Source organism: Castor canadensis, chromosome 1 (assembly GCF_047511655.1).
Source record: "Castor canadensis chromosome 1, mCasCan1.hap1v2, whole genome shotgun sequence".
Classification (NCBI taxonomy): domain Eukaryota; kingdom Metazoa; phylum Chordata; class Mammalia; order Rodentia; family Castoridae; genus Castor; species Castor canadensis.
The window spans coordinates 168,930,658-168,957,481 of NC_133386.1; the positions used below are offsets into that span (position 1 = coordinate 168,930,658).

The 26,824-nt window shown below is 31.8% G+C and overlaps 1 protein-coding gene and 1 long non-coding RNA gene across 10 annotated transcripts in view; one reads left to right on the forward strand and one right to left on the reverse strand.

Moving 5' to 3' along the window:
• Positions 1 to 26,824, forward strand: part of Elp4 (elongator acetyltransferase complex subunit 4) — a 234,602-nt gene that overhangs the window by 103,891 nt on the left and 103,887 nt on the right. For all 9 annotated transcript variants that reach the window (XM_074043579.1, XM_074043616.1, XM_074043588.1 and 6 more), the window contains exons 8-9: positions 12,789 to 12,897; positions 15,715 to 15,821. In XM_074043579.1, coding sequence (XP_073899680.1) covers positions 12,789 to 12,897; positions 15,715 to 15,821 — 216 coding nt within the window. The remainder of the gene's footprint in view (positions 1 to 12,788; positions 12,898 to 15,714; positions 15,822 to 26,824) is intronic.
• The window catches only part of LOC141411495 (uncharacterized), a 108,815-nt gene continuing 90,989 nt past the window's right edge, over positions 8,999 to 26,824 (reverse strand). The window contains exon 4 of the long non-coding RNA XR_012436286.1: positions 8,999 to 9,509. This is a non-coding gene — a long non-coding RNA (uncharacterized lncRNA). The remainder of the gene's footprint in view (positions 9,510 to 26,824) is intronic.

A 26,824-nucleotide genomic window follows, 5' to 3' on the forward strand; every position in this document is an offset into this window, starting at 1 on the left:
TATGTGTGGGAGGGAGAAGAGTGAACAAAGAGTAAGGTGAGAGAATATGGTTGATGGACTTCATATACAAAAATAGAACAATGAAACCTCTTGCAATTGGTTTAAGTGAGTTTGGGAGTGGGTTGAGAGGGAGAGAGATGTTAAGGGCAATCTAACTGTTGTACAATGTAAGCCTATTCGGAATTGTCACAAATATATCCTAATTTTAAAAACTGTTCCTCAAGGTAGAAAATGTTTTTTAAAAAAACTGTATAGCCTTCTAACATTTTCTCATTTTTCATAATCTGCTCTAAACAATTTTTCAAAGGTATCATATAGTAGGCTTCTGACACTAATACCAATTAACCTATAAAAAACAAATTCCCATTTAAAATCATATATTTGTTTTTATATCAAAATATTTAGGAGAAAATATACAACTTGCCAATTTGACCAAATCACTCATATCAATAAGGGATAAAACTCCCAATAACTTATAAAAACTGTCAAGGGAAACAGGGTAAAGAAAGTGAAGAAGAATTGGAAGCAGTCTGCTCAGCAATCTAATTGGAGATATATGAATACATAAAACCAGAAGAGTATATTTAATAAAAACTTACATAATGATTACTTTGGGTCAGTTGCAGTCCTAAATTCTTTTCAAATATTAACTCATTTAATCCTTGCACTAACCCTCTGTGGTTGTTATTGGTATTATCTTTTCCCAAGATCACATAGCTAGTGGCTAGTGAATGGAAAAATTAGAACTAAGCAGTCTCCCTCTCATTCTGTACTCTTAATCACCATGAGTCTGTTATTCAGTAGACTCAAATTAAGGAAAAAATCAGGTACACAGTAGTATCCACTGATAGAAAAAATCTGTACTTTTGGAGATACAGTTACTCCATAAGTTACTAGGTCTTAGTCAACTCTGAAATTTCTCAGCCTCTTGATCTGTAAAAATGGGGCCAAAAATGGAAAATGTGGAGGATGAGCAATAACATACTGATCAGTGCTGGCTCATAGTAGACATTCAGGTATGTTAGCAGTTATCATCTGCACTATTTATTACTTAAACACACCTCTAAAATTGAGAGTTTGAACAGACTGCTTGACAAAAATTAAGCTGTAAAGTCTGTCAAAGCAAAGGAACTGGGTGTAGAGCTCAGTGGTAGAGCACATGTTTTCCTTTGGTTCAATTCCCAACATCAAACAGAGAGAGAGAAATCTTCAGTTTTGAGAAACACTGGCAGCTCTTCTAAAGGGTTAGGTATGAGACCAGAAGGGATAAACTTCCACATGTATAGATTCATGTTGTAACAGTTTTGGTTTTTTTCAACATTGTGTATCAATTTCCTTTTCTCTATCACCAGTGTCTGGAGACTATAAGTCAAAGTATAAGTGAATAGTGATGGAATGACTATGGGTAGTTGAGCTATTCCTTCATTTAGCAAATAGAACAGGCACTGTTTTAGGCACCCAAGAGGATATAACATTGGACACAACAAAGTCCACATTCCCAGGGAGCTCTTCTAGCAATATAAAAGACAGAAAAGGGGTGTGTGTGTGTGTGTGTGTGTGTGTGTGTGTGTGTGTGTGTGTGTGTGTGTGTTTTAACAATTCAGTGTTGATAATAAAGTAGTTTCTGTCAGGAAATAGTGGTGTAGTTTGAAATCCTTGGAAATTGTGTCATATAATTAAACATTTATAGATAAAGTAACCTTAGATTAAAAGTATATACAATATCTTCATCTCTTAGAGTGGTAAACCAGCCAATCAATGTTCTTATTTTAGTTATTAGCATTCTGTCAGACTTGTACAGAAATGATTAGTTACCCTTTATTGTACTTTTGGCGTGCTTCCCATGTTTAATTTCATTGTGGGGAAGGAACACATAGTTAAGGAAATTGCAAAGGGGGGAAAAGTTAAAATAGGGAAAATAATGACATAGATTCAAAACTGCTTTCAACTTATTGTAAGACTTTTGTAAGCAGAGAAAATAAGAATGACTTTTCAATTTGCATTTAAAATATTTTGTGTTCAGCTTCACAACTTTGAACTTGAAATTTTTTATTTCCTTGGGGTTAAAAAAAGTTATTTCCGTAACATCACAGGAGAAAATGACAAACATACTTTGAAGCAAATTTGTAAAAATAAATTCTAAGTATCTGTTAAGAAAACACTGAAATTATAACATGAATATAACATGAATGTCTTAAAACAGTTTTCTCTCTGAAGTAGTAGTAGTATTTGTATTCTCTTGCTAAAGTATAGTTCTGCCCGAAGAAATTTTTCTGACTGCATGTGAAAATGGGTAAGTTAGATCCACTCTGTTACATGCTGAACTGTGGAGTAAAGTGTCATTAGAGGGAGCAGGACTATGGCCGTTGCCCTGTATTCCAGCATGACTCAGTTCCCAGATCCCTGCTGTGCAGTTGTTCCACTCGCCAAGAAGCCTGTTAAAGAGCCCCCAAGAGCATGTGTACATCCCTCCATGTTAATAGTTAATTGGTGAGGATGGCAAGATGAGAGGACAGCCGAACATGTGGTCTCTCAGACTCAAGCAGTAGACAGACCTTCAGTTATAATAACAGCAGCTGCGCACATTCTCACAACTCTTGTTGTCTAGTGAAGGTAATCATGGATTTAAGAAAGAGAGAAGAAAGATTATATCTGAGAATAACTAAATCCCTGTCTTTAACCTCTTCCTACTTTGTAGTTTAATTATAAGAACATTATTTTAACTTTTAAAAACTTAGGTATAAATTTCCATATTAAAGGTTGCTGTAGTTCAGCAACATGGAACATTCTGCTGCTTTTTTCCCTTTAACCACTAGAAATAGAATTGGTTTTGTCCTCCTTGCAACTTTCTAATGAGGTATTCTTAGCCGATAACTTGAAAGTAATTTAAAATAAGAGGACATTTTGATTTCCACATTGAATAAGATATGAGAATTGTAGTTTCTTTCTGATCTATAAATGGTAACTAGCTTATTACTAGTGAAATTCATTATTCATTTCTAAACTATATAAACATTTTGTGCCTTTTAATTTTATTTTCAATTCTCAGTGATAGTTGCATGCTTAAGAAATGGTAACCAATAATTTTTATTCTTCTGTAAAATAAAAACCTAGTTTTGTACTTTATTATGATTTTTGTTAGCAAAATGAAAGGAAAATCAATTTCCTCTGACATATGCATTTTTTTACACAATCCATGATAGGTTGTTCTTGACTTTATATTTTTTATTAATTAAAAGTATTTTTACCTGAAACCATTGGGAAGTAAATACTGAAGCACTTAGAATTGTAATCAAAAATCAGAAGATTATTTCTCTATACCTTTCTCACAGCTTTCCTTTCAAAAAAATTTTCCTTTTTATTATTGTTAATTTTTATTCAAGCTGTCACAATCTATACTTTTAGGGAATGTTTAAATATAAATAGTAACCTAATAAATTTTTCAGGAATAACTTTGGTCAAATATTAAACAGTTTTTCATTCTAGAACAAGTCTAAGAATTGCCAGAATTTAACAAGTTTGCTTAGAGAACATTAGTTGGTAAACTACTTAAAACTTTTTAAAATTTAAAACAGATCTTAGATTTGAAACTATGCTATAGCATATTTTTATTTTACATCATTAGATCTATGAAGTGAATAGCCCTCTTCAGTTTTTAATCATATAACCACCATCTTACAATAATTTGATATATAGATTTTTTCCTAGCTGACTCATTGAAGAAAACTGTTGCCAGTATTTGTTGGCTGTTCCCAAGAAAAAATTATTTTCTGATGAAAATCAGGAAGAAATGGCCTTGTTACATATATCTCTTGAAAATTGAATGAAGTTTCAATTATTATTTTAACTGATAGTTTTCAAATTAATCTCCTACAATATTAATATGTTGAACTCAGTGAAGTGAATGATACACTATGTTTCTATGTAGAGAAACTCAGAGTAAATCTTTTCACATTCATAAGCTTTTGTGATCATGCTTAGCATTTTGTTAGCTAAACTTTTAAAGCAAGCAATGGATGGCTTTAGAACTAACCACTGATACGGGATTATGAAATGTGGACTCCAGTGGCCTTGTGAATTTCTCATAATATGAAATCTTTTATTCTTTTTTTACTGACATATTAAATTGCTTATAGAAAGCAAAAACTAAGAAAAATGCTTAGTGACTAAACAACAAAATGGCAAGATGAGAGTTTTATAGTTTACAACTATAAAATTTTGGAAAATATTTTTATCTGTAATTAATGATAAGATCCTCATTACAGGAATGCATGAACCCCATTTTCTGTAGTATATCTTAATCTATTGTGGCTTTTTAATGTACTTTATTAAGGAGAATATTTAAAGGAAGAAAATTACAGATTTAATCTCATGATCATAGCTATCTGTTACTAAAGGATAAAGCCACATATTTTTCTGGATTTCATTTTTTTCATGAATTACTTTTTTAATCAAGACATTCTAAACTGATACTCTGCCTTAAATTTTTTCTAGATCTTCTTAACTACTCTGAAAGTGATTTGTGAAATTGACATACAGAAAGCCTCAAAAAGAAGCATTTTTTAAAAATGAACTAAATTATATTAAACCCATTTTAGTCTTAACCCACATGTCTCAAATTCCAGTAACCATATATGTCTAATGAGCTGTAAACTAGAGTCTGTTTTTCTTTCAAACAGCAAATAGTAGAGCTATGTTTCAGTCCTTCTAGTATAGAATTGGGGTTTATAAATCTTACAGTTGCAGATCCTTTACTCTGTTTCAGACTGCACATACTAGTATCTGGTTAACTTTTTAAGTCATATCATAACTTGTGTGTATTATATATATACTATATATTTAATTTGCTGTCTTGGTCACGGATGACTGAAACTTTTTCCACAAATAAACTTCAATTTATCTGTAAATTTCTGTCTACATAGAGCATCTATAGCAGTATATATAACATTTTGTCTTGCATAAAAATGCATATTAAATAATAACAATATATATTTTATATTGCCTGTAAGATTCGTGGGCATCCTTAAAGGAAAAAATATCACTTGGAAACCTTTTATTATGTTTAATGTAACCAAAGCATATTCACTATCATAAAAACAATAAAAATTTTAGTTTTAAATGGATTTTTCCTTTCTGTAAAATAACTTTGTGATATCATAGTTCATAAGGATTTGTTTGTAGTACCTGTTGTACTAATGGTTATTAGCTACAGGGCTACTTAGGGCCAAACTTGTCAAATGTATCAATGATATAAAAAAGTGAAATGTCTTATCACAGTTTGGAGATTGAGTAATCTGTTTGGGCATATGGAATCTTTGGCTGCAGGACTTCATAGTCTTTATAGTGCCCAGTGTCCAGGAATAGATACAACTGTTTTGGGAACAGAAGAAGGGAGGGACCTACGTATTCAGTCTACTTGAACATGATAGAAGAAAAATAGAGGAAGGATCTTCTACATTGGTTTTTATTGTAGAATACCTTCTACCTCACTTTTTGAGTACATAAAAGAAGTACAACTTTACTTAATTTTGCATTTATTTTATAATAGATCATTAAACCTTTTATCTTTGATGTTACAAGGTATCTGAAAGACACCCGTGAGAATATTTGAGTTTTGAATTATTTCTATTTATGTACTTGGGTGCATACTTTCCATTAAAGAAAACTTACTGTCTTTGAAAAAGGATGATTCTTATTTCTTAATATTGAGACAAACATGCTAACTGTAACAAAGCTATTTAAGTGCCAGGTCAAATACTATGTCCTAATGTTATGGTTTAGCCTTTGCTATTAATTACATTATTATTATTGTTATTATTATAAAGAGTTCTAACTTCTTTAATTATATTTTCACACCCTATCTAGTTAATCTTTAATGTAGGGGAGGACAAGAGGAGAGATTAAATTAGCCTTGTAACATCTTTCTCTTCCAGGCTGATGATGGAAAATAAAAGCTCTTAGCCACAAAATGTAACACTTAGAATTAATATTTAATTAGATCAGCAAATTGTACACTGTGGCTGAAAGCTTCCAAAGACTTGTTAGTGCCACAATTGACCTACAGGTTTAATAATAACTCACTCCTAGAAGCGAGTGCCAGTTCAGCATAGTACAGCCACTGTAAGAAAGTCCTGAGAGATTAAAATCAGCAAACCAAATGGCAGGCAAGGGTTCCTGGGATGGAGCCTTCTGGAAAGCTGGGAGCTGGAACAGCTTTTAAGCCAGGATTCAGATGAGAACAGTGGGTGAAAAAGCTGATCCCTCCTGTTCGGGGAGCTTCTGGTTGGAGGCCAAAACCTTACAACAGATTTTTACTAAATGTTTTTGCTGCAGCTATTAACTTACATTGAAAATCAAATATTGAATAATTTTTCTGTGAAATGTAACTAATTTTTGTGTGAACATTAGTTCTTAATTCCTTACATATATGGACATAATATCTGTAAACTCAGATCATTAGATTATCAGATAGGCTTGGCGCTGTACATCTATGCTGTTTTGCTGTGACATGCTGTTTCCTTGTTCCCTGTATAGTTGATTTATATGGTTCATTTCTATATTATTTCATTACGGGGCATTGTGCAGAGCCTCAGAAAGAGATTAAGAAGTCTGTAAACCAAAATTTTTTTCTTTAAAAAAGTGTACACATATACAATATATATATATATACACCAACAGGTATTATTCAAAAGCATTCTTAATTTTTGAAGGCTTTATATTTTAAAAGCAATGGTTTGTGTTTATGAGGTAATTAAATTACAAGATAAGTAATTGAACCTCCTGGTGAAACATTGGATCCTTGTCTTAAAGCTAACATGTTACTCTGAAGAAAATAGGATGGCTTGAGTTTGAAAATGTGCAAATATAGAACACCAAACTGAAAGGGGGACACCTTATGTAATTTATTGGTTATAGCTTGAATAATTAAAGAAAAGCTAGTCATTAGTTAAAAATTCAAGCAGGTGAGGGCCTTGCCAGCAGAGGGAGTAGTCCTGTCTTCCATCAGGTTCCCATCACTTTCCCACCTGCCTCAGCCTTTTTCCCAGCCAGTCTCCCATCTGGACCTGGCTCTGTCTGCCTGTTCCTGATGACAGGCTATCATTTTATACTCAATATGGGATTATTCTAAGCTGATTTTAAACTTTAGTATCTTTAACCTGCCACTGCATCACAAACATCTGCTGGATGCTCTGCTTGAAATTTGGATAGTAAAAATTGTTTTTTCTAGGCAGGGCATGAGTTTCTGGACATCTGTGAATTGCACAGATGCTTAAAGGGCTTATAAAATAGTAAGACAAAATTTCCGATTTAGGAAGTTGCTGGTAAAACACTTTTAAAAATAAAACAACAAAATTGTCTGTGAACCATCTCAGTAATGTGAAACTAGATGATATGTATAGTTGTAAAAAGTGCCTAAAATTTTGAATACTATACCATTATTCTGTGTAGCCCATTTTATTATGCTATTTTGTTAATCCTACTTCTGAAAGTTTTTAGAATATGTAAAATTTTTAATGTATAGAAAAACCTACTGAAAAATAAAACTGATATAGATATTCTGTAAAGTATGTATTATTTGAATTCAGTATAAATATAAATAATATTTCTGAAAATAAAGTCATGTGTTCTAAACAAAATCCTTAATTATAAACAAGCAATATTTTCATACCAATTTAGAATACCAAGTGTTTGATCAGATAAAAAACACAAGAAGGTGTCACTTCATTGCTTATCCCTAGTAAAATGTGACATACTACAGTTTCTTTCACCTTTGAGGTTAAGTATGTTTTCCATTAACTCCTTTGTGGATGTGTTTTAAGCTTTAGGCTAGAATTTGTCTTATGATTTCCCTACATGCATTATGTGATGCTTCCAAGAAAGTATGTTACATTTAAAACTTGTTTATTTGCAAAATTCCTCTATATTCTAAAATTAACTGTGATCTTGAATAAAGTTCAATATTAAATCTGGAGGCTAATACCCTCATTCATTTGTTACAAATATGCATTGGTATAATTTTGTCTAGCAAAATTATATTCTTTATTAAATTTAAAATATTATGAATTGAATTACTTCTTCACTGTCAATTTTTTAACAAAAATAATCTAAGAAGTAATAAATTACTAATAGAACAATTTTGCTATTTCATAGTCCTGATTTTTTGGGGGGGGAAAAGGTGGTGTGTATGTGGTACTAGGGTTTAAACTTGGGGCCTTATGCTTGTTAGGCAGGTACTCTACGACTTGAGCCACACCCCCAACCCCATAATCCTTATTGCAGTAGAACAGAGAACCTAATAACCATGGAAAAACAAATACCTATTAAATATCCCTAGATTTATCCTTAAATAGGTATTTATTTCTTGGATTTCATAACAAAGAAATAAAATTTATAGTTGTTTGTGGAGAACACATACACATGTCGAATCATACACTAGGGTCAAACAGAGAGTAACTTAAATGTTTCTTTAACTCTTTATAACTATATTTAATAGTGATTTCATCCAAATCTGACTGTGTCATAGCCAAATGGGACCACTTCCTTTGTATGGTGTTTGCTCTCCTTCTTAAATAATATGAATTGAATACTCCAAGAATTTATCCTTATCTAAGGCATTGCAGAAATGACAGTTGGTTTCGTCTTCTCAAGCTTCTTGATCATTAAATTATTGGTTACTTACTTCTTAGTCTTCTTGTTAAAGTATTTCCTGAAAATGCATTTTATATTGGTACAAATTGCATTTTTATATTGAGATAATTAAGTTGAAGACAATAAGGAAATAATTCACGGTTTGAAATAATTCTCATTGTTACTTGGTAATGCTAAGTAGATATCTAAACTATTTATTAGAAAATTCTTTGAGCTTTATATGACAGTAGTTGAGTTTTTACCGCTTAACAAATTTCATAGTTATCTTTATGAGCTTTGATTTGAAAGGAAGCATTAAATTAATCTTTCATAATTTAAAACCCGTTTGATGGATTTGGAGTATCATTCTATTAAAGCAAGCAAGAAACAGTCAAAACAATAACTTTTAACATTTTTGTGAAATAAAAATTGGAGCAAGAAGATAAAAGACTTAATCTGACCTGCTTTGTGTATTTATAATAACATTTGATATATTTTAAGTTTAAAAAATTAAGAAATTACACTGAGCAGGAAATTTTAAGAGTCTTTTATGTAACTCATTACAATGCTATTTGAAACTGCCAGCAAACTCTTAAAAGTCCTGGACCCTGGCTCTCTTCTCTTCTGGCTTCCCTCCTAGTCATGTCTTGGCTAATATCCAGAGCTGACAACCTTCACCCAGGAGCAAAGGGAGATGTGTCTGGTGTAAGAAGGATTTTTGAGTCTTCCTAGATGTTCGTATCCAGATGGGCAAAGATGAGGGGTGGCAAGATCATTGCACCTTCTTGGGTGATGTCACTGTGCCACACATCCACTATAACCATTAGTTTATTCCGCTGCTGAATTCTCAGTATCTTGTCTCAAATATTCCTTACTGGAAACTGTAACATACAAATTCAAAATTAATGTGAAAATTATGTTCAAACTTATGTTTGAGTAATTGCACAAAATACTTTTACTTCTCCATTTTCAACTGTATACTAAAGAATTGATAATAACGTAAAAACACATAAATCTGTTAGGAAGAGAATGTAGAAATTCCAATTTTAAGACTCCCAATCATTTTACTAACGCTTTCTGAACACCACCAGTTGTATTATGACAGTGTGTTACCCACAGTGTATTCCTGCCAAAGCGATTGTGATTATTATGCTTTTAAAGGGTTTTTAAAGCTGTTAATTGTAGATTCTTACATAAATTCTCCTACCTTTATCTAAAAGACCTTTTAGTAATAATATTATGATTTGAAAGACCTTTTGATAAGAATGGTTTTAAGGCAGGATTACATCAATGGAGCATATTAAGAATTTTGGACATACAGAAATAATCTGTAAGAGTTTTTTTTTAATAAAAAAAGACTTATTTACATGCTCAAATATCTTTTCTGCTCCTACAAATAACTAGAAAATTGAATGAGTTTATCATAAAATAAAGGTTATCTCAGAAACTTAGATGTTATTCTTATATAATTTCTATTGCTTTTAATTCTGTAGATGTTTTTCAGATATCTATATAACATTCACAACTAATCTGGTTTGCCACATTGCATAAAATGTTTTACAAAGCAATTGTGCAGAAAGCAGTAAATATGACTTACTTTATGATAATAGTATGATTAAAAATTTATTCTTACTCTAAAATTTCATGAAATCTTTTAAAATAGATTTTAGTTTGTAGTTAATAACTATGATGTAAACCTACAAAACTTAGAAATATAATAAATAAAATTATGAGGTTTTGAGAAATTTTGAAATCCAGGTTGTACATTCCTTTTATATTTCCAGTTCATTAGTTTTCCTCATCAAAGTGTATAGTTGATTTTTTATCCCTCACAAACTGCCTTAAAAAGACCTATAAAGTTGATAAATTTTAGTCTGTTAATGGTTTACTTGTTAATTTTAAGATTAAATGAAGGAAGGAAATAAACAAATGTCAAATTAGCCATTTAAATACACAGCACGTTGTTTGTATACTACTAGAATGGGAATCAAACCCATCTTTAGACTTTACAATTTCTATTATTCATGTAATTGAGAAGTCCTGGTTGACATCTCTGAAATCTCAGATAATTGAATTCTAATAAAAATTGACTTTTACTATTTTAGATTCAGGTACTTAGATTAAAAAGGCTTAGTCTTTTATTTATAGATAAAAGTAAATCTGACCTTTTTCATTAAGAAATATTGTCAGTAGTCTTTATAAGTGATTGTTCATCTGAGGGTCCATGACAGGAATACTCTTCCCAGTTGAGTTTATATGAAAATGAAATGATAAGAGCCTGCTGGTTATTATCCAAGATTCTTCTTGATGGGAGAACCACATGGTTTTTCTTCATCTCACACTTGTTCTCATCCTTCACTACTAACCCAGCCACACCCCACCCCCACCACAACATTGTTCAGTACTCAGCACAATGATTCATTTTCAAGTTGACTCATTGTGAACTGTCTCCCAGCTGTTGGAATGTCTGGCAGACATTTTTGTTTGGGTGAAGAATAACTGGCTGAAACCCAACCTGGATGAATTTGATATAATGGTCTTTGGCTAAAGAAATATTGAGGGGAACATGTTTATGGCTTTAGAAGTCTCTGTTATTCCTGGAGTACTACCATCCCCTGTGGCACAGCACTGAAAGTAAGGAATCAATCTGGATTATTTTCTCACCACTGAATGAAAAATTGCCTTAGAAAAAAGTAGCCATTTCCAAATTATGTTTATCTTTCTTTACTTATTGTCCACATGTTTGAAAGTATCGAAGACAATTACGGAAAATTATTTTTGCTTATCCTTTTTAAAAGCACGGATTCAAAGACTGACACATTCTTTATATGACATACATTCTTCCTTATGGAGGAGTTTCAGATATTGCCCTAAATAGGAGTTAACTATCTCAGCAGAGTATTTGGTGACACAAGCTACTATATATTTCACACTGAATCAGTTAATACTCTCTCTTATTTTGCGTGCTTATGCAGCCTTTATAAAGGAACTTAAGAAAACTAGTCAATCTTTGTTTCCATAAAATAAAAACTTTTGCATTTATTTGGCCTCCTCCTAACAGGGGACATAGCACCAAACTGGTCAGTTTTCTTGACTGGTTTGCACCAGTCAAGAAAAGGATGCATCCATCCTTTTCTTCAAGGATTAACTTTTAAACTGATGAGCATTACCAATGTATAAAATGAGAGTTTTGGAATTACAAAATTTCACAAACATTAATTTTTTTCAACTTATCTAGATCTTTAAAGCAAAAAATAAATTCCTAAGGCATTATACTGCATAATCACAATTTTGTGACCTATCATACTGTCAAAGGCTAAAAGGAATACTGGATTTCCATTAAATAAAATAATTTTTTAAAAAGCTGTTTGATGGTGTTATTTTGATAGCCATGAATTTCTGAGTGTTTTAGAAATTTAACTACTTAATAACTGAATGTGCTATATTTGGAAACATATTAATGCCTATTAATGTATTTTTTCATCTAGCATAATGTGACATTTCTCAAGATGTATTTATTGTTTAGTGGTATTTTAATTCATTTCAAGGAGTATTAGCCTAAGTGCTAGTCAGCTACTATTTTTTCTTTGCTTTTATTGTTACCCCAGAGCCAAAGAGAAGCATCTGGAAAGAGAAAATAGAAGACTCCAAAGCTAGCCATTTTGCAGCCTCTTAGTTGGACCCTTCCATGTTTCTAATGTGTCATAGAGTACCTCAGCTGTTTTAGGGCTGAGACATAGTCCCAGCCGACAGGCGACAATGGAACCCTTGCCTTATACTTTGTACTGTGCTAGCTACTGCTCCTGAATTGCCTGCCAGATTTTTCAATGGGCAATGGCTGAAGTAATTTGAAAAATAATAGTGTATGGGAATAAAGGTAGGCGTGCTCCTTAAGACATACAAACATAATTGATTTATGCTTTCTACTAATTTATTCTTTCCCCTCAACTCTTCGGGTATTAACATAGCATACCTATGTGGATCAGAATTTTCTGCTAAGAACACATTTCACCCAGTTTTCAGCCAGTAGTAGTTTTAATATTTAAGTTACTTCTTTATGTTGATTGTCTCCCCTATTATTTGTCGTCAAAATGGCATAGTGGTACTGTGTAAATGTTAACATTTTTAGACATGACGTGTTTCATTTCTGTGTTTTGCAGAGTAAAACAGTTATTGCTCGTGTTACAAATTTGTCAGATACAGTAGTTGCTCTGGAATCTTTTATTGGTTCTGAAAGAGAAACCAATCCATTATATAAGGATTATCATGGTAAGTATCATCACCTTTACAATGAGAAGAGCATGTCCTGGCTGGTTCTAGCATACCTGGAATAATCCTCCTATCTAGTCAGAATATCTACTATCAAGTAATATGAATTTTATTTTATAATATACCTATTAAATATTTTCCACTCCTGGCTAATATTTCATGCCATCTTATCATCAGACTACATTAAGACTGTAGACTATATAACTATTCGAAAGGAGTCAAACCCAAGGTCTAAGGCATAGCTTAAATATACATTTTGTTGTCTGACAAAATTTTCATGAAATCAGTCATACTTATTAGCCACATTTGAAGTAAATGTTACATTAATTTGAATAATATACGTGGAGAATCCCTAATCTGAAAACTCAAAATCTTACATGCTCCATAATCTGAAATACTTCTGATCCTAAGCATTTCAGATAAGGGATACTCAGTAGGTAACACCTTACCAGGATCTTGTATAAACCACTAGTAGTTTATACTTCACAAAGCTAGCTATGAGATATTAAGATGCACACCAGGCTGGAGACGTAGTGGAGTAGTCAAACCCTGGTCTAGCATGCACAAAGCCCTGGGTTTGATCCCCAGTAACACACACTGGGAATTGAACCCAGTGCCTTGTGCATGCTAAGTGCACATCAATCACTGAGTGGTATACCCAGTTACTATTTTTTTTTAAGCTTTAAAAATATTTTAATCACTTGGTTAACTGGGGAATTAAAAAAAAATTCTTACACAGAAAGAACCACAAAAGTATTTGAATAGTAAACGTTAAGTAGTTCATGTGTTTAAACTCAGGATAAAATGTAGTAAAGGACAGAATTTTACCTGTGTGTATATATGTTATTGCTGTTATTATGTAACTACTGTACTTCTATAGAAACTTTTAGTCTAAAGATTCATTAGCATATTTGAAGTCTAGTACTGTGATTTTGTCAGACTGTGGCCATTATGTTGTTGGTTTACATTCTAGAGTCTACAAAAAAAAAATTAAAGATTATAAAATATTTTACGTAATTGGCCAGTGCTTTGAGGGGTCAGCATATAGCCTTTAAAAACAATAATAAAATTGATGAGGCTGCAGCTCAGAGGTAGAGCACTTGCTTAGCATGCACAAGACCCTCAGTTTGATCACACACACACAAAAAAAATGCACTTAAATAATAATAAAATAGCCTGAGCTAACAATCAAGTATTTTTTTAAAGCTGAAAGATATAAGCTGTGAAGGAGCTACTGTAAGATAATTTCTCTCTTGATTATTTACTTGAATAAGTGCATATATATGCTCAAGTTAACCCTAGATGTGATTCATTTAATATATTATTTCACTATGGTTGAAAGATGAAGATTTGACTATTTTTTAATTCATTGTTATTTCTGTTTTCTTTTAAAACAATCCTATTTAGGTGTTACCATAATAAATTATATATTATGATTTATAAGTATTATTAGATTATGAATTTAGTAAAATTATATTTTATATTCTTTGAAAATATTTTTTGATTAAAACATGGTTATTCTTTGTCCTGAAACCTCTGAATTGATAAATTATTCCCTATAGAGTTCTGGTGGATGATAACCTCTGTTAATAAGAAAGGCCTGATGATGAAATGATTAATTCATTCTGTAAGGCCTCCTGGTTTAATAATTAGTTAAGTAAGCACATGTAAGGTTAAAATGAGAAATGTACAAATATTAGTATACTGTGCTTATTTCTAATTTTTTTTACCAAGTAGATATATGTATTTTTAATTTGTAGCTAAAAGCTATTTTCTTAATAGCATCTTACATTTTTTATGTTTAAAAAAATTCAGTAAGATATTTTTGAAGGGATTGTTTCTAAAGTTAACTTCCTGGAAGTTTATACTTTTAAGCTAAAACTAATACATTACTAAGCATTCAAATATACATACAAAACCTTATACTAGAGAGGCAGTTCTGTAAATTTTATTTATCTGCTGTTCAAATCTGGAATTTTCCTCCCTGCCCCCTATTCAGGGACCAGTGTCCTTGGGATGTTGATTTTTTAATATGAGCTGAGTCAGGCAGAAAGGTGCACTGAAGAACCTCCCATGTCTTCATCTATGGGAAATGACCCCTAGTTTAGTCAGAAACTACATTAAGCCACACAAAAGCCATCCAGTGCCGTTGTCAGAAAAAATTAGTAAATGTTTCTACTGACAAGAGGCCAAAGCTCACAGTTTACCTAGCACTGCTACAAAGCTTATGCCCACTACATAAAGGTCTAACACACCATAGAAATGAGTGTCCTGGGATGGCACAGGGGTTAGTTTGATCCTAAAGTGTGATCTGAAATGTAGTTTTCTTCAATGGTTTGCTCAAGTCATGAATAAGATACAAAAATGAAATACTTTGTTAGTGCTTCACTTGTTATTAGTAACCCATAAGCCTTGTTTTGCTGGCTGCTTACTGGTGCATTTAATAAAATAAAGATCACTCAGTGGTGCTATGGGCAGCATGCAAGGTGATAGCCATATTTGCTTACTGTAAATACAAGAGAAAATCGCACACAAACCGGCTGTAGTTTTGACAAGTATTAAGATCCCTCTTTACATCTGTACTTCTGTACCAAAGTGCAATTAGTTTTCCTCGCACAAGGATTTCTGTTTATCTTATTCTGCTTGATTACTTGAGTATAATCACACCATTTGCTTCATTGCTCCTGGTAGTAAGCTCCAGTTTTAAAAGGGGAGGATGCTTGTGTGTAAATTTACAGGATTCTGCTGTAAGACTCTTTAATTTATGCATCTGATGGCAGCGTTTTAATTTTTTTCTTTTAATTTCCTTTTCACAAGGTTTGATTCATATACTGCAGATTCCTCGGCTTAATAACTTGATTTGTGATGAATCAGATGTCAAAGACTTAGCTTTTAAATTAAAGAGGAAGCTATTCACCATTGAGGTAAGAGGACTTTTATGTTTTAGCTTTTGGTCTTGAGGTAAATGGTATCTCTGCCCCCTGCACCTCTTTTTTTTTCATGTTAATGACATTCCTAGATCATGTTTCATGCTAAATCTTAAGTATATTTGATATAACACAATAATTTTTTTACTCTGTCTTTCATTTTAATTGTATATTGATATTTAATAGTATATTGGTAGAGTATATTAATAATATAGCAAAAATGATTTTGTTTCAAATGTCTATTAAAAGTAACCTCCAACTTACAGGATAAATATGATATGCATATTTCCAAAGCTTTCAAAAGCATATTTAATTAAATGTTAATGAGCCATGCTTACTTGGTTATGGAATGTAAATGCTATCCACAATTGTGCATGTCTAAGAAAAGAGGATTCTTACCTACATTCTAATTGTATTTTTCTTTACTATTGGTGAAAGTACCTTTCACTAAAGTGAAATTAAAAAGTAAGAGTATAATTTACCCCAGTGGCTTTAACTAAATCCTCTACAACATTTACCTTTTTTTGTAACCTTTAGACAAGCAATGTGACAAAAAAAAGAGTACAAAAGATTTATTTCAACTTAATCTTGCTAAAAAGCAAATGAACATATAACTATTAAGCAATTAGAGTTGATGTATTTATTAATGAAGTAAATGTTCAGAGAGAGATGGCTTTTGGGTGATGTGATAGTTATCAGTTTAGTTAGTGCAATTTTTTTAACAAAGACATAAAACAGCCAAGCAGCCTTGACAAACCATTTTGCTTAATCTCTTCTCAAATGAAAAGCTCTTAAGCAGGCCACTTGTCTTAACTGCTTGAAACCATAAAAAGAGAGAATTGCCACCAATAAATTAGCATATTTTTAACTTCATCACCAAATGATGGTCAATGTGGTTTGGCACTGCTTTGGTGTTTGGGACTTCACCCTTAAGTGACCACTTTGGCCTTTTGTTGACCCTCTGCCCTCTTTAAGCTGGCCACTTGATAAGGTAACTTAATGGCTCTCTCTCTTTTTCTCTTTCCCTTCACATTTGTAAGTAGCACTAACCTATAAATCATTGTAAGGGCCCTATCCAGTGACAAATTAATGTGCCCTCCTCCTAATTAATGGTCATCAATGTCCTTAATTATCTAATCCTATTGAGAGCAGTTAATAGTTAATCAGGCAGCCCGTTCTTCAAGCAGGTCATCTCTGCAGGAGTGTTAGAAGTTTCTCATCTGAGGATACTCCCTGTAAAAGCCACTTAAAGCCAAAAGGACAAGAGAGTAGAAATTCTGATTCTTCAGCTAATTTGCTTTAGTTCCCAAAATAAACCATTGAAATGGAACCCAATACTTTGTTTTTGTTTCAGCTTTTCTGATAGAATACTGAGTAATTTGCCATAAAAATGCTTAAAACATTTAGAAAGATAAAATTATAGTTTATTGTCACGAGGAGTGCATGCTTACTATTTTTTAAGTAGCATGTAATAGTTGTACAGGGGATACATTGTGTTATTTATGTATGTGCTTATAATATATTTTAGTTAGACTTATCCCCTCCATTGTTCTCCCTCCTTTCTATTCCCTCCTTCTTAGAACAATTTCAACAGGTTTCATTCTTCGATTTTCACATACGAATACAAAAAATACATCCACCATATTCACCCTCATTCACCCTTTCTTTGTGCCCTTCCCCCTCCCACCGTGTACCCACCCTTGAATAAGACCTGTTTTACCTTCTTGTCCTTCATTTTTTCAAGCGCATATTAATAGTCCAAGAGGGGTTCACCTTGGCACTTCAGGTCTATATATATTGTGCTTTCATCAGATAAACAACCCTCCCCCTGTTACTTACTCTTTCTCTATCACCATGCTCTCAATAGGATTCAACAGCTTATGGCACATTGCATTATATAGTTTTTAAGTTGACTTTGTCTTTTAAATGAAAGATGTAAGGTTTTGTTTCCCCATATGGTACACCTTTTTCCAAAATCAGTATTCTAACAGCTGAGTGTAAGGTGTCACTTCTGTTCCCATACAAATTAAGAAAGGGGATTACCCAGTTAAAAAAGAAATTATACCCAAAGAAGAAAATACTACAGTAGTGTGAATCATGCTTATGACCTCTATCTTTTCCTTTCATTGGGAGTTAGAAGGGAGAGAAATAAAGTACTTACCTGATGTGAAGTGGGACCTCTTATTTGAATAACTTTAGTTCTAATAGAGACTACACTTTACCATAGAAGCGTTGAGAGATCTTTTATTAACCACATAGGTTTCTATTGCATTTTCTTTCTTTTCCTACTGAGCTGAACTAAGAGAGCCATTATAAGTAGTCATCCTGTGGTTCAGAAACAGTATTTGAAAACAAAAACATTGTCTTTTAAGAAGCTGATGTTCAGTGTAATCACTCCAATCCTTGGGCTTCTTGGCTTTTCATCTAATCAGTAAGAATATGGAAGTTTTGAAATAGAAATGCCAGTGAAAACCATTCTAAATAACTCATTTGCTTATGCTACAATGTTAAATTTGATTATTAGAAAAATATACACCAAGAAATTAAATAGACCTAACAGAAATGCACGTAGGTGTAATTAGAATAGAATAAAACCATGTGGTTCACCTAAAATTAAATGCTTTCAATGTAGCATTGTTTATTATAAAATGCATAACCAAACTGATAGCAAGTCTTTGCTGAGATTTTATAGAAACTAGAAACAAGAGTAGTAATTACCTGAAAGTAATTAACTCAGATTCCTTTATTGGGAGAAAAATCATGTATCAAATGCCAGTGTTAGTATGCACAACAAATAAATGTATTTTAATGACCTGAGATTTTTAAAAAATAAAATATATACTATATTAGTTCATAAGATGTGATACTATAATATACCAACCTGAGCTAATGATCAGGTATTTTTTAAAGCTGAAAAATATAAGCTGTGAAGAAAAGCTACTGTAAAATAATTTTCCTCTTGATTATTTACTTGAATAAGTATGTATGTATATGCTCAGTTTAACCTTATATAATATGATTCATTTCGTATATTGTTTTCTCTATATTGGAAAGAGATTTTCTCATTCCATGCAAGCAGATTTATTATATGTTGGAATTTACTCAGTCGCATGATCTCAAAAGGGGGACATGGTTGGAGACAAGGAGCAAAAGAAACATGCAGGCACCTTTATTCCTATCTTAAAAATTGATTTAGTCTCTGTGCTTTTTATTTATAAAAACTGATTAATTATTTTTGCTAACAACTTATCCAAGGGCTTCTAACATGTAGAGCAACTTTAGTATTATCTATGCTTGAGTGACTTGGAGAAAGAAAAAGAATATTTTTTCCTTCTTGAAGTATATATTAATATTGTCCAATTCAAGTGGAAACATTTACTATAGTAAATTATAAGTAAAATCTACAACTATAAAGCTGTATAAGTTAACCCCTCTACATAAACCATAGCAAAACTATATATATATATATATACTAATAACCCTGAAATCCTGGCATGCATTCTGTATAAGCAGCAGTTATAATTTCTTTTTTGAAGTTTATGTAAAATAGAGAAATTATAACTGGATTCTTAAGTAGTCCAAATAATGTAACTATAAATATCATATAAGCTTCACTAGTCAAGTGACCCATATCCACTACCTTCTTTGTTATATCTAAGATTATAACTCAGGCCATATAGCTTACTTCTGAGCTGAAACAACTGCTTACACTTGTATCAGTTCAGTTCCTATGATTCTTTCTTTCTGTAATCTAGGGATTAGTAGTAGTAGTTTTTTCTTTACATTAGACTTCTGATGAAATTATAATAGAGAAATAAGTAAATTTGGTAGGATTTTAAATGTCATTACATTTAATTTGATGACATAGAAGCAGCATTTGTACTTGAATTTTATATTGTTTTGCTATCTTGGTTTTGTATTCACATTGTACTAATGTAATTTTCTAACAAACAATAATGTATTATCAGTTGCAACATCTATGAGGTTATTACAAAGAGGATTCCTACTTTGTGTCAGTTTTTCAGCTCTAAGATTTGGTGTTTCTAAGTTCAAGTAAGTATTTGAATGTTACAAAAGGTATGCAGGCTGTAAGGGTCCAAAAGTTATGATTATCATAAATAGTGTATCTGTATCTTTCAAACTAAATGAATATTGAGAACACGTAATATCAAAAGTAAAACAAGCTTATTTAAGGTTGTCTTAGAATACTTTGCACCTAATTCCAAATACAGATCTCAGTAACTCTTCAGTCACCAAGAACTTTTTTCTCACAAAATAATTGGCCAACCAGTTTTTATTTCCAAAAATAATAGGTACTTAATAGATTCATTCTTAAGTATTCATATCAGAATCATAGGTGCCATTGGTATGAATTAGCTTTGTAATGATACTGTAATATAACTAGATACTATTCTATAGAATTATTTGGAATTTTTACATTTTAGAAAAGCATAAACTTCTTACAAAGTACTCTGGTAATGCTTACTATTTAGGTTGTTGCATGTTATCTTTAGTTCTAGTTTTCCTTCCTTCTCTGCATTTATCTTCTACAGCCTTTCAGTTTTTTTTAATGAGAAAAAGGATGAATATATGTTTAGTATACCTAGAGATAAGGAGATAGAGGGTTAACTTTCTTGATAACTTATAATGACGTCACTAAAATAAAAAAATGAAAACACAGATGTCTGGATTGAAAGCCTTACTAAGTTTTAGCATCATAGGCCATGTAGTCTAATATATCTTCTCTGATAATGATGCCTTCCACAAGTATCAGTCACTATTTAAGTTAGTTTTTATTCCTAGGTATTTTACAATTAGCCCCCCAAAAATTGAACAGACATCTATTTATGAGTGAAGTCATTTGTCAAAAGTAAACACAAATTAACATTCCTTAACAATGAAATGTAGTTTTCCATACATTCACATTTTAAAATATTTATATTGCCATACTCATATTTATATTTTAATTTCCAAGTGATATACAGTGGTGTCCTATAGATTTCACAGTCTCCAGAAGTTGGTTTAATTCTCACTATATACGTTTCACATACCATAGAGACCTTATCAAAATTGCTTACCACCTTAAGGAAAACACAGTTTTGAGACTCTGCCTAATCCTACTTCTTCCCACTTTGGAATCTTAATTAGAAGAGATAAGAAGGAAAAAAAAATCATTTAACTAAATTATTGTCGTGAATCTGTAGCAAAAGGTATAATCCGGAATTGGGCCAATTAGCAAACCCCATAGTTTGCTATGCTGCAGCGAACAATTTGATTAGATCTGACACCATCCTGGTTCCCACTGTTGTTTTGCCAGGTATGATGATCAGACTTCAAAGAGCTTGAGGCATCAGCAGGGCAAGTTTGGAGGCCAGCTTAGGTCCGGTTGTTAATCTCTCTGCTAAAACCACAGCAGCTCTCACACAAAACAAGCTTACACGACACAATCATGCGGTGTTAAAGTTAGAGTTGAATCATGCCAATTTGCCTTTGATTTTTTGATGATTGACCAAAGATGGCTGCATGACTAGACACATGCTACAAGTATACTGATTAGGGAGTTTCCCAAAATATTTGAAGTATTTTTTTTACTGCCTGTGTAAATGTTGTGAAAGCTTATTCCTTTTCATCAAATCTTCCAGATTAATGGACTGTATTGGGGAATAATGAGTGTTTCTTTCTGGCAGCCTGAATAATAAACTTTTCACTTACTACTTCATCTAAGTTTGTCTTTGCATTAATAGTACCTTAAAACGACTGTAAAAGGAAATTGTTTCTAAGTGGTAAGCATTTTAAAAATCTATTAAGTGCATTGAAAGAAAAGAAAAAAACTACATTTTTTCCCTGAGTCATTTATGTTCACTGACAATTTTTCTGAAGTTTCTTTATAATTGTTTTCTACTTAAATGTTGAGTAAAGTGCCCTTTCTAGGCTGTGATTACATAAGTGTTCTTCTCTCTGCATTCTGATTTGTTGAAATATTGCAGTAATAGTGACATGTTTCCATTTTGAGAAAAGCCTGAGGCTAATTTAGTATTATTCTGAATGATTGAAACTGCCATCTTGCTGACTTTCCCTCAGGCAGCATAAGGCCTATTTGCTTTTGTGTTCATTTCTCATGCTTCCTGTGAGTTTGGCCGGCAGAGCATCATTGCTTCATTTGGCAAGAGTCAATTCTTGTTTGCCTGTTACATATACCTTCAATTTTCTGTATAGTCACCAATACCTAGGTTATTAAACTTAGAAGTAGTTAACATCAAATGAATCCTATTTTTTTCTGAAATTTCTAAATGTCCTCTGGTACTGTGACTAAAGATAAGTTTTATATAAAATCTTCATTTTATAAATTGAACTTAGGGTCTAATGTTTCACATTGTACTATTTCTTAGAATTATTCGTAACTACATTTTACTCAGGAACTTTAAGGAAACCATAATATATTTAAATAAGAAGATGATTGCACAAAGCAAAAGTCAAATATTTAGAATCTTACTAAAAGTCTTTTAGTACATGAGTTTCTCATAAAGATACTAGAGGATCTGTAAAGTATTGATCTGAACTTTTGAGATCAGCATGTTCTCAGAATTGTCTACAAATGGAAAAGACAGTTTTCTCTTCTTCCTAAATTTTACAGACATATTCTATGATTTGCCTCCAGGAAGATTATATTGTAGTACTTTATGAATTTTCTTAAAAGCCTTTGTAGAACTACTACAGCAGAATTTCCCCAGTTGGCACAATACTCTCTGAAACACTTCCTCCCACAATGTGTCATTTATGTGTCAAAGGAAGATAGAACAAGAAAACGAAATGATGGCAAATCACAGCTGTCCCATTTCCTCACCTAAGTGTATTTTTAAGTTTCTAGAAGAAACTTAAACTGGCATGCTTTGCCAGTGTATCCTCCAACGTACCACAAATACCAATGTAGGCTAATTATATATACAGTAGCCTTAAGCTTTGTGGTATAAAGAGCTTTGGGGATACTTTTGTATCCCAAATATTCCAAGTTTAGTTATTGCCTCAGCATCTTTGCATAGCAACTGTCCAAAATCCTCATCTCTCCACATCATTTCAAGACCTTTTCATGTCATTTGATTGTAGGGTAACCATCTCATTCCCCTCCTTAGAGAAGATTGACTGGCCCATGTTAAGTATTCATAAAGTTGTTTGCTATCACATATCCTAATTTAATTATCAGTGTAGCATTTATACATTACTATAATTGTTTATCAGTTCATTTTCTTATTTCTTCAACCTAAACACTGAAATATCAACTCCACAAATTATCTGATATCTCATTTTTTCTAGCCACTGTAACATGTGCCTTTATATACATTGCCATATTTATTTCTTACTTGATCCTCAAAGGAGCCCTTTCATATACACTGTTACACCTATTTTAGTGTAAAGAAACAACCTTTCCAAGGTCATACATGACTGCATGTGCAGAATTACATTGAAAAGTTAACGTGTTCAGGTGCTCTGCTAATTTTTCTTAATTTAAAAACACAGCAAATGCAAGTCCTTTATAGTATTATGTAATAGACACTGCAACTACTATGTATACCATTATTATCTACATTTTATAAAAGAGGAAACTCACAGTTTGGAAACATTAAGCAACTTACCCGAAGTCAAAAAGCCAATAACTGGTAGAAGTGACCACTTAAAACCCACCTCTGCTTTATTCTTAAGCCTGTGCCTTAACTGCTAACCGCCATATCCCAAGAAGTACAGACAATGTATATAGACATAGTGTATGTTCCGTGAAATATTCAACCAGTGTACAGCTTCAGAATATAAGCCAAAAAGTTCCTATGCTAAAGGATTCTCCAACAGAAATGTATTTTCAAACTGGGGATGTGGCTCAAACAGTAGAATACTTGCCTAACAAGCCCAAGGCCCTAAATTCAAACAAAAAGAAAAGGATTTTTTTAATCTCAAAAATATGTATGTATAATATGTAGAGACAAGTGACTATATATATATATTCTGAATTTAAAAGAATACATATTCTTTTAACATTCAAGTTAAAAATTCTGTCCATAGCAAGCATTTTTTACTGTTTTAATGAAATTTAGGTTAGGTTAATAATAGCTTTTGCTATGTGTAACAAAATGCTATTTTATATGTATGTAAATATATTCATATATGATTATATTGGAGTGATAATATTATTTTCTTTTTATTTTTCTCATATCTGATATGTATCTTATTATGGAAAAGTTAATTTGCAAAAAAAAAAGCCATTTCCTAAAACGTTGTTTTTATAAGATTTCCAAAATCTACATAAGTCAGATGAAGTATTCTAAACAGAGAAATGTGGTTTCCTTATTTTAGTGAAGTATATTGATACAATTCAAAAATATGCCAAATTTAATTATAATGTACATTATATATAATTATATTCACTTAAGTTCTATGTCCAGGTACCTTTGCAAATATTTATTTGCTCATAATTAGTTAACATGGTTTTATTTTATATTTGTGTTTTTCTAAACTATTTGATATGTCTTGTTTTTGGAGCACCAAAGATTATCTTGTGAGATGATTAAGATACTTTTAACTTATGAGTTGACTAAAAGTCTAGTAAATTCAGTTTCTCAAATTCCTAATATTTACCTCCCCTTTTGACATAATTGGTTCTAACAAAGGTTTGTTTCATTCTTTATGAAAACCTACTCTTCTCTTTGCAAATGTTTTCTTAGTTCTCTGAGTACTATCTTTAAACAAAATTAAGCAATAAATCTTATGGTGCAAATATTTTCTTTTATTGATTGATATTATTTTAAAAGTTTCCTGTAGTTTAGTAATACAAAGAAAGTATGTTCCTCATTAATAAAACATTTCATTAAATATAAATTTAAAAATTTTAAGAGTAGGATTGGAGACCACAGAAAGTAGGGTGTGATGGGATTGCCTTTAGTCCCAGAACTAGTAAAGCAGTTCTCTTATTTTATTAGAAATTAAAATTTGGCAGTTATTACTGTCATAACTCCATGCCACAGTGGACATTTTGGAGAGAAGCCAGTTCAGGTCCTTTGTATCTGGTATAGTGAAGTTCACTGAATTGTTTTGTTAGGTGCTGTCAAGTCAACCCACCATTGTTATAGAGAATCAAACTAAGTCATTTTGGCATGAGCATTCCAGAAATAAGATAATCAATATGAAGATTTAATGAAATTGTGTATTTGATTTCAATTTTTGTAAGACTGTTAAAAATATACTATGCTGTTCATAAATTTCTGACTAAATCAGTTGAAATATCTGGCCCTATAACTTACTGAAAAATTGTTTAAATATCATTGCTCAATACAAATAGTACTTGAAAATTATTTGGGTATATTGTTTTTTAGGTATAGGATTCTTCACTGAGTTTTTCCAAGTAACAAAACCTCAATGTGTACAGTCCTTTAGTAAAAAAAGAAGAGTCTTTTACTGAAATTAAATTTTCCTTTTATGAAATGAAGCTAGCATAAATTGTAATAATCTTTGTTTTCAAAGGTTATTACAAGCTACGTTATAGTTGATTGTTTTTTAAGACTAATTAATGAGTTGTTTATGAATGTTCTAAATATTATGTCATTGAAAACAGAAAACTCATCTTTCTGATCAATAGTTGTTTTAAAAGGCATTATTATAGTGTAGCTTTAAATGCCTCAAATTTTTCATTTGCGTATGGGGTTTTTGTTGCTATTTCTGCTCAATAACCTAAGAAATATTTTGCTGACTTATACTGTAGCTATGGTGTAGCACTGAAAAAGCTTGCAACAAAAAGCCTCTTGGTGCAATTAAAGGTCACTTGTACATATTGTAATGGGCTACTCATTTACAAGTTCTTTGTGAAGGTTCAGTGCTATAGCATGAAATGGATTGCCCTGCAAAGTCCATAGTAAATGAGTCAGCTTATATTCAGTAAAAAAAGGAAAACATTAATACAATACTAGTTTATTAATACTTCTACAAACAAATTGGTAAAATGTTCAGCAAAACCAAATCCATTAGTGTCATATTCTTGACATAAATAATTATAGAAAATTACTTAAATATAAAATATACCTTTTAAGGGAAACTGATTATACATATGTAGTATATGCATATTTATTTGTCTCTTTAAATATATACATCATGCCCAAGTGTAACAAGACATAATCCAGTGATGGCATCCAATCGTCCTTTGCCATTAAACTATCAGATTTCAAAATGGTTCGGATTTATATAACCCATTTTTTTCTGTATTGCAGTTCAAAGCTTGTCAGAGATAGGCATGAAAAAGAATTAAAGTAGATAATGGTTTACTTTAATTATCTCTCATAATCTTTGCAGTACGCTTAAGAGGAAAAAAATGGTGATTCAGGTAAAGTATTAGTAATGTTCTGTACTGAATGAACTCAGTCACCTGAGTTTTCAAATCATTAAGACTTTAGAATAACCATAAAGCTAAAGATGAAAATAAAATATTTTCATCTTTGTAATAATTTTGATACACTTAGATTCTATTTATGAGGTGAAAGTCATTTTTTAGTTTCAAAAATGAAACTGTAGGGACTGGAGATTTAGTTCAGTGGTAGGATGCTTGCCTAGAATGCATGAAGCCCTGGATTGGATCCCTAGCACCACAGGAAAAAAAATTGTAAAAATATACTAATAAAGTAAGTTTATACACAGCACATTATAGATTCTTCTCACTGTATTTGGACATTCAGACATACAACATTACACAGGCTTAATTGAGGGTGATGCAGAAAGGGATCATTGTGTACTATCATAAACAACATTAAATTTCTAGCTACTGTAATGTTTTTATTTTTGATGTGATACTTTAGTACAGTGAAAACATAATGATTTCTTAAGCCTCTTTTATAAAGTAGCAAAGGTTTGGGAAAATGTGGTTCTTTTAGGGACAGATGTCGTATAAATTTAGGTCTGTTTTGTTCATCATCTTACCCCTTTTTCCTAGTTCAATGCCTGATTATGTAGGTGCCTAACAGATTTTG